The following is a 9,466-nucleotide window of genomic DNA, read 5'->3' on the forward strand; positions in this document are numbered from 1 at the left end:
CTCACAGCCCTCAGGAGGAACCAACCCTGCCAACACCTTGATTTCGGGCTCTGGCCTCCAAAACTGTGTGGCAGTAAGTCTCTGCTGTTTAAGCCACCCAGTGTATGGTACTTTGTTACAGCAGCTCTAGCAAACTAATACAGGTGGTGAGAAGCACTTTGAGGAAAGACAAAGCAGGGTAAGGGGGCAGAGAGTGACAGGAGCAATAGAGAGGGTCATCAGAGCGAGGCCATGCTGCCCTCCAGGACTCCAAACAGGCCCAGTTCACTCCACCAGTACCACCCGCCGGAATGCTTCGAGCGTGGACAAAATAGCCCCAAAGGGTCCCAGGAATATTTTTACACACGTGCTTACACTTGACTCGGTGCATTTTATGTCCAAGTTAAGAGGCAGCTATTGCTCCTTAAAAGGTTTTCATTTCCCTTGATGCTCCCTCTTTCTCTTTCTTCTCAACCACCCACCATCAACTGTATCTATCACCTTTCCCATGAAGAAATAATGGGACACGATTCAAACATGTCCTAGCAAGAGTCAACGTCTTCCAAAAATCTGTCCACACTCTATCATGCCCTTTCTCTGTGACCCAGGCATGGTGGGGGACAGGAAGGCAGAAATTAGGCATGCCAAGGCAAGGTCACAGTCATAGAATCACCTGCCTAGCCCGAGTGTAACCTGCAACTTCAGCCCAGTTAGCACAGGTGCTAACATGCCAAGGTGATCCAAATCCTGATCCCAACGTACAAACCTCCATTCAGATAGCATTGCTGACACAGATGGCAACGAAGCAGTGGCTCTTAACATTTTGGGGGTAAATAATTCCTTGTAGAATCTGATGAAGTCATGGATCCTTGCCCCAGAAATATAATTATACACATACAATTTGTAGGGGTCCATGGAACCGCAAAGCTCCTTATGGCCCCTCACTAGTTAGTAGAATCCAGGGAAATAACCTCTGCAATGGTGAGGATGACCAAGAAACAAAGACAAAGAATAAGCAGGGAGCAAGCAAGGTAGAGGAGGCTTCAAAATATATCACTGGAAGAGGACTGATGGCCTTAAAATACAAAAAGTGCCTATAAATCAATAAGAAGAAGACCAAAAACCCAAGGGAAGATGGAGAATGGACATGAACAGTTAACAGAAATGAAATCCAAATTGTTTTTGGACATATGAAATATGTTCAATTCACTTACAAATATGATAAACTACACATAAAAAAGATACCATGTTTAATCTACTAGATAGGCAAAGATCAGAAAGTTTGAGAGTACCTTATATTGATAAAGATGTGGAAAGAAACTCACATACCAGGTTGATGGAAGTATAAACTAGGACAACCTCTTTGGCAGGCAATTTGGCAGTATTCATCAACAGTTAAAAGTCATACCCTTGGGAATTCCCCCGTAGTCCAGTGGTTAGGACTCAGAGCTTTCACTGCAGGAACCCAGGTTCGATCCCTGGTTGGGGAACTAAGATCCCACAAGCTGCACAGTGTGGCCAAAAAAAAAAGAGTCATACCCTTTCGCCTAAGACTAGGAATTTATCCCTCAGATATACCTGAAACATTTACAAGATGACACAAAGGCACAGATATTTACTGCTGCACTATTGGGGAATAAGAAAAAATTGTATACAACGTAAATGTCCATTCTTTAATTGTGCTTAATTCCTTAAGTAATGTCCATTGGCATACTTATCAAGGAATGACTAAGTAAACATGGTACCTCCATACGATGAATACTATGCAGTAATTGAAAAGAGTAAGGCAATTCTGTAGTAATTTGGGGGAAGGATGTTCAAGATATATTGTTAAGTGAAAAAAGCAACATACTGAACAGCATGTATAGTGTAAAAATATATTTCCCTATATCTATACCTTTACAAATGCATGCATATGGAGTATCAAATGTATGTACACTTGTATGCAGATAGAGTATGTTTGGAAGGATACACAGGAAACTAGAAGTGGGGTTGCCTCTGGGGAGAGGAACCCGTCACTGAGGCACACAGGTAAAGGCAGAATTACCTCTCACTGCATCCCCTCTTGAAACCTTTCCATTTAAGACCACGTGTCTGTATTTCCTATTGCAGACTTTAGGCAAACGAATCTTAAAACACACACACACGTGATTAAAAACCAGAAAGAATCCAGTAATTAGAAACTGCATAGCTGTAGGGAAGAGCCGGTTCGCTGGAGGTAGACGTGGTAAGAGGGTGTTAAGAGATGGCTCCCTCCCGAGCAATCCTTCCTGTCACCCGAATGTCCCGAATCATGACTCTGTTTGGCAACAATCCAATTTCCCACAGCTCAGGAGTGATGGGGGAGGGACGATCTCTCCCACTGTCTCTGATTAGACACGCTGGTCGACAAGTTAGCCTGACTCTGTGGACATAAACTCCTCAAGAGAAAACACATAGAACACATGAAAGTACCCCAAAGGTACCCACAAACCCAACAGTGAGCCCTGAGCATCCTACGTGAAAAGAAACGTGAGGCCAGAGTATTCCCAGGATGCTCTCTGTTAGGAAGTAGACTGTGGCTGTTCCCTCATTTCAGGTGGAGAAGCATCATAACCAGGTGGGCAAGGTAGGGCGGGAAGCTGCCCACTTTGTTTACGGATCCGGCCTGGACTCAGATCAAGACCCTGGACTCCGGCCCGTCTCTCCCAGTAAGCAGTGGACACCTGGCCGCGCTGCACCACTTCCCTTTCTGGACTAAGAACTTCCTCCCCAGCTGCTGACCTCTGCTGCGAGCTCACCCCAGGAACTACCCTCAGCAAGTGTCCAAAGCCACGCCCCTTCCCAGGGCAGCCCTCACCCAATGACGGGTCCAGGGTCCAAAGTTACAAAGGCTCAGTCCCCTCGCCCCAACTTGGACACCTCAGTAGATATAAAGATGCAGAGCCCCAGCTTGGACCTCTCACCTCCGGAGTGCAGCATGGCATGGGCAGGGGGCTTCAGCTGGGACTGCATCGGGGCCCAACTTCTGCCTCTGCCCCATGCTGCCTTGCCCCTCTCCTCGCCTCTCCTCCCCTCACAGGTGCTGGTCCCGAGTATACACCGTAAGACCACATTCCCCTCCTTCCTTATAAGGAGAGGGAGATTTGGAGACAGAGAAGACACACAGGGGAAAGAAGGGCATATGAAGGCAGAGGCAGAGATTGGGGTGTTGCATCCACAAGCCAAGGGGTGCCGGGGATGGTCGGCAAACACCAGAAGCTGCAAAAGGCGTGGAAAGATCCTCCCCTAGAGCTTTCATAGGTTCTGCCAACACCTTGATTTTGGACCTGTGGCTTCCAGAAGTCTAAGAGAATACATTTCTGTTGTTTTAAGCCGCCCAGTTCGTGGTCATTTGTTAGGGCAGCCCTAGCAATAGAGAAGAGAAGGTCAGAGGAAAAATCTACTCAGGGCATACCCCCACGTAGTCAACAAAGGTAAGGACGCCAGCGAGTTGGTTCTCACCTGCCCAGGGCTGCTTCTAGCAACTAATGAGAAAATGCATGGAAGACCCTGAACGTGCCACAAGGCGCTATACCGCTGAGCTGGCGTTCAGGAGACAGGAGAGGCAACAGCTGTTTACCTTTGTAGAAGTATCTACCTCCTCGGGTACCATTCAGGTCCCGTGGTTCACCCCTTCCCTGCTGCTCGTCCTACCAGCCAGCACCATTTCATCAGAGAGCATGAAATTCAATTCAGGTCAGCACTTGAAAGTGGCCAGGGCCCAGGCTGAGCAGAGGAAGAGGTTTCACCAGTTTGCTAAAAGTAAGGCTTGGGGATTATCTACGGGTTTCAATTAACCAAGAGAGCAGGTCGCTGGGTTACCATGAATAATCGAGATGGGGCGTACATCCCGAGGTAAACGATACTTGGTGTCCAAACCACCTTCCCACAGGACACCCAGTCTGCTCCTCTCTCTGGGCAGACACGGCTGCCACTCCCCACACCTCCTGGAAAAGTTAACCCCTGGGATGGATGATTGCCACGCGGCACTGGAACAGCCACCAGCGTGAGGACCGCTGTCGTTGAGCCCAGCCTGTGCCGGTGACTCCACACCCGCAGAGAAAATGTCAGGCTGTGTCCTCTTCGTGGGCACTATTCAGCACTGTTGTGCTGACTCAAAGCGCCCTTTGAAGTCCATGGGACCTGCGTATCAATGAACACTGAGAAGTGAGCCCAAAGTGCCAATTTCCATCATTCACAAGGACTTCAAAAAGATGAGGCAGGGCAGGAAGTTCAAAAAGATTGTGCCTGTGAACTGCAGCATGCAATCTCGGAAACTATAGGCACTGCTTTGTCACAAGCAACACACTGAGCAGGTGCTTTTCCCCAATGCCTTTCGCTTGCCAAGAAATCCCTGCTGGGGACTAATAGGAATTTCCAGTTCCCTGGGCATTTCTTGAGCCTCAGAGCTATTACCCCTAAATTTCTACCACTTAAAAAAAAAAAAAAAATACAGGATTTAGCACCTGTTTGTTTCCGAAATACTTGCTAAAAACAGATCTGCCAAAAGGCCACCTCTAAAATTAGTCATATTTCCTGATCCAAAAAACATAGTAAATTGTATTTTTAGTAACTCCTTCACTCCAGGTATCTGGTGCTGTCATGCTTGAAGCATAATTATTGGCAACTTACTAAGCAGGCAACCCTTATTTTTAGCCCCAAAATAGCTCCAATGAAAGTGATAAACAGGCTTTTTTTTTTTTAACCAAGGGTTAGAACAAGGTAAACATCTCAACCAATCATTTTCTGTACCTAACTTTGTCTCTCAGAGAGACTTAATCACACAAAAAAGTAACTGTGGCCTCAACTATTTTTCCCTTTTTGCAGCTTCGCCTACCTGTGGAACCTGCTCTATACTTGAGATACCCCTATGCTCTTCTCTCTAAGCCTCTGCTTTCATCTTTAAAATGAATAACGTATCAAGTACCAGAGACTGTGCATTTCATAGGTATTGGGGACCGATACCGAGGCCACAAGCACACCTCTTCCTGCACATTTCAAAGTTATCACTTAATACTCCTGCACAGCAACTTTGCTCTTTGTCTCAAAACCACTGAGAATCCTTTTTTTCAAAGTCTGATTTTGTGATCATTTTTCCTTGTCTAATCATCAACTTAGTCAAAGACAGACTGAGAACGTGCGGGTTAAGAGTTTCACATGATCGAGTGAATGATTTATTTTCAAAGCCGCGTTAACGGAGGATGGCAGCAACTCAAAGCTACAGGAGGACAAAATTAGGTCTTGCCCAAAGCCATCCTTTCTTTTCCAGTGGTAAAAGGGCACTAGATTCAAATGACTTTCAAACAACTTCGGAGAGAGGCTGGCCAAAAAAAAAAAAAAATACTGTCCCGCAGGCAGTGGTGGGAAAAGGAGCCTCTTGATAAGATAGGATTGAAAGTCAGGAAAAAGCGGCTCCGTTTGTCAGACGGACTCAGACGGTAATTCTCAGCGAGCCATGTAGGATGGCACCCAAAGCTTTTTGGAAACGAGCGCCAAGTCAAAACACAACACACACACACACACACACACACACACGCACGCACACACACACACATACCCTAAGCCAGCAACACTCTGGCTGTTGGCATAAATCACCCAACACAACGTGCACAGTTTGAGACTGCAACTGCAGGCATGGGGGTACCTCCCCTTCTTCCCTTTCTCCATCCCCCTTTGCAGGTTTTTCATGAACTGATTCCTCAAGACGGGCTGCCCTGGATCCTTCCACTCAGGGGATGGCGTGGGGGGGATACATCTATTTCTTAGGACAGCCTTCATGACTTAATTCCCCTCCCGCAGTGGTCTGTGTCCTTTCCAAAAAAAAGGAATAGAGAAAAGTGCTTTCTCCAGAAAGTATGCACCTCTACAAAGGGGGAATTATTGAAGGGAGAGGCCCTTCTGGAACACTCACATCACCCACTCTGGGGACACTTCGTCTCCTCCCTTCCTCTGGGTCCTGTCACCTCGAGGTCTCCCCTTGTTTGGCTCACAGGAGTAACACCTCTCTGGGTGAAAACCCTCTTAATAGGTCACCTTGTAAAGAGACCTGGAGGCTGCAAATAGTGTGAGGTTGACTTCACCTTTGTTTTGGCCTTAGTAAGACATTATCCAGCACATGAGTGGGGCTGGGGACTCGTGAACTCAGCAATACTTCCCAGGCAGAATCATGTACACACACACACACACACACACACACACACACACACACAACATTTTAATCTCTACGATCTGCCAAAAACCAAATCTTTTAGTTAAGCATTAAGGTGTTGGATCTGGGAGATAAAAAGCTATGAATGACACCCATTGTTTCTTTCAAGCTGGCCATTAAGTGAACTAAAACCCAGATTTCTCACGACGCCTGCATTCCCTGAGCACTGATTCTCAGGGCTGAAGTAGGGCACATCGGAAAAATCTCTCAACCTCCTTCTCCACTCTAAGAACCACACTCCTTAACTAGATTCAATCAATTAGTCCAGCACAATAATTTTACATCCAATTAATTGTTCCTCCCCTTGTGGAGAGGAAGTGAGATGCATCATTTAAGAAAGACAAGATGAGATAAACGGGCGTTAGCACCTAAGGGTGAGGGGGAATCCTCACTGGACCCCATCCGGGCAGGAATTCCCCACATTTCAGTGAGCCTTTGGGCCCAGCACAGAGCTCCAGAACCCAAGCATCGGGCTAGGGACTGAGCTCTGAGTGCATCCGCGGGCAGTGCAGCCAAAACGAACAGCCTGATGTTAAGAAGCAAAAATGCAGCGGAGAGGAGCCGGACCCACAGCACGGACCGGAAAGGGGAAGGCAGCCCGAAGCAGCTGAGCCGCAGGGCAGGGGAAGCGAGCGTGTCTCTAACGTTGCCCATTCTGCTGTCAGCATAACGCCCCGTCTCTTTTTGCTAAGTTTCAAGAGGAAACACACACAACTAGACTGAATCCTATACATTTCGAATCAAAATAAAGTTCTACCCCCATGTGCCGGGCACGGAGAATTGAGCGCACTGTAGTTAGCTAGCTGGGGCCTCGGGCATCCCCGTGCCATGACGGGATGTGTAAGTTCCCAGCCCACTGCGAACCCAGGAGTAAACAGTGCCGCGCTCCCTTTGGACTAGAATGAGGTTTGGAGTTTTTTGGTTTTGTTTTTGTTTTTCTTCTTCTTCTCCTTTGAAGAGTTACTCAATTCAGTGAGTTCACCATGAACACTCCTATTTTGCATGGAAATTCAAGCAAGAGGCACTTTTAGAACTGCTCACTCTAACCCCACTTACCCAAAACAAAGGGCACCCCACCCAGAGCAGCTGTAGGAAAAGGACAAGTGACAAGGGTGATGGAGACCTGCACTCAAATGCAAGGGGCTCCAGGACACACTGGGGAACCGAGGAGGAAGATTACAGACAGGTGAGGCTTGGGACTGGTGGGCAGGGCAGCTCGCCCAGTAATCAGAGGTCACACAGCAGTGCATTCCCAGGAACTTCCAGGCCGGACAGAGGATCCCAGGGCAGAGGGCGGAAGGGCAGGTAGGAAGCCTGGAGCTTCCCACTCCCCCCCACACTGCTGATGCCTCCCTGGTGAATGGGCCACAAAAAGGGGCTACTACCCCACCTGTGCTGAGCAAGCCCCAGCCTGGGGGGAGCCTTGAGTCTCAGAGGATCATGAGCTTGGGGCAACCCCAGCCTGAAGTAGCTCCAAGCTTAGGGTAAGTCCCAGGCTGGGGCAGCCTCCCGGCTGGAGCCTCACCTCAGAAGTAAGTCATCATATTATGGGTTTCTTCTCACAGATCTAAGTTACAACTTAGGTCTAGCTGAGGCTTGCCTGGCAAGGGTTCACACACTGCTAACGTCTCACAAGGCTGGAGGGGGTACCCTTGCAGGTGTCTGGGGTTCCTCCTTTGCTTTCCCCTCTTCTAGGAAGATAAGAAGGCGTCTCCCAACCTCTGAAATCTGGAGAGAGCGGTGTGTAGTTCTGTATCTGCCAGAGCAGGGTCCTTACTGCAGCTCCCACCCCAGCGGCTGGAGTGAGGAGGAAGGAGGGGGTGATATGAGGATGCAGGGGTGGGAAGGGTGGGTGGAGGGAGGGGCGGCGCGTGAAAACCCTCCTGTGAGCACGCAAAACTTCCCCTAGCTGCCGCAGCCCACAAGCGGGTACGTCCCTGGGCTCTCGTCCTTCTCCCACCTCCTACCCAGAGCCCAGGGTGCGGATCAGACTCTAAGTTCCCCCAAGGGCTGGCTAATCGGCTCTCCCACCCTCAGCGTAGGGGCCCACGCACTCCATTCCTGGCTCCAGCCTCTCCACTGATCTGCCGCCCCTGCCGGCCGGGAGATCAGAGTCCCCCAGACCCCAGCCCACCCCACCCCCGCGCTGGTGTCCGCCAGGCGGCGCCCTTCGAGGAGCAAAAAAGGCTGCGGGCGGCTTCGCGGGGAAACCAGTCGCCCCCCGGGGAAAGTGACCCCAGATCGCCCCTCGGGAAAGGCCGGTATCCCGGCTGCGAGGGTCTGCGCGCGCGTCTGGCTCGACCCCACTTTCAACCCGAGAGGAAAAGCCGACGGAGCGGGAGGCGCCCGTCCGGGGCTCCGCAGCCAGACTCGCAGCGCAGGGCTCTCCGCAGGGTCCCCGCCGCCCCTGCCTCCCCGATCCCCCAACCCGAAGGCCAGGGGCCGGCGCCCCGGGCGGCTCACCTTCTCTCCGGTCAGCACGTGCAGCCCCTCGCGCACCTTGGCGAAGGAGCCCTCGCCCAGCTTCCTGCTGCCTATGAGGTAGTTGCCCACGCGCTTGTGGTGCTGGAAGTCGCGGAGCCGCTCGCGGGGCACGCCGCTCACCCAGGCCGGCAGGAAACTTCCCTCGCAGGCCGCCGCCGGCCTGGCCGCGTCCTCGGCGCCGCCGCCGCCCCCGGGCGCCGCCGGCTCGCCCAGGAGCCCGTCCCCCGCCGCCGCCGGCATCACGCTTGCCCGCTGCCCGCGCCGCTCCGGCTCTGCTCCCACGGGCGCGGCTCCTCCTCCTAGTCCGGCCCACGCGACTCCCCCGGCGCCTCCCGCCGCCACCCCGGGCCCGGCCCCGCCCGGCCCGCGGCTCCCGCGCCCCGGGCCGCCGCCGAGCGCCGCGCGCAGACAATAGCGGTCGCCCAGGCCACAGGGTACCGGGGACCCGCCCACAAGAAGTTCTTCTTCGGAGGGTCGCCCGGGCCCCTTTCGGGACCCCGAGACCCTGCCCGGGGTCCCGTCCGGGCGGCTAGTGACAGTCGCCCCGCTCGGGTGCGCGGGGAACAAGCCGGCTGCGGAGGGGCGGGCGGGGGGGGGCGGCGCGGTCCGGTGCCCGATCCCGGAGCTGGGGTGCCTGGTCCCGGATCCCGGGCGCCTCGGCAGCCTCCGCCCTAGCCGCCGCGGGCTGGCCCGCACGGGCTCGTGTCCGGCTCGCTGGCTCCTAGCTGCGCGCCGGGCGGCCGCTCCCGCCCGAGAGCAGCGCGCGGCGGGCTG

General features: G+C 52.2%; 1 protein-coding gene across 1 annotated transcript in view; it reads right to left on the reverse strand.

The window, feature by feature from the left end:
- Positions 1-9,099, reverse strand: part of HUNK (hormonally up-regulated Neu-associated kinase) — a 112,847-nt gene extending 103,748 nt beyond the window's left edge. The window contains exon 1 of the mRNA XM_027101328.1: positions 8,672-9,099. Within this exon, the coding sequence (XP_026957129.1) occupies positions 8,672-8,932 (261 nt within the window). The 5' untranslated portion in view covers positions 8,933-9,099. The remainder of the gene's footprint in view (positions 1-8,671) is intronic.
- Positions 9,100-9,466: the final 367 nt, after the last annotated feature.

Source organism: Aethalodelphis obliquidens, unplaced genomic scaffold (genome assembly GCF_003676395.1).
Source record: "Aethalodelphis obliquidens isolate GAN/ISIS:26980383/991018 unplaced genomic scaffold, ASM367639v1 scaffold1, whole genome shotgun sequence".
In the NCBI taxonomy this organism is placed as follows: domain Eukaryota; kingdom Metazoa; phylum Chordata; class Mammalia; order Artiodactyla; family Delphinidae; genus Aethalodelphis; species Aethalodelphis obliquidens.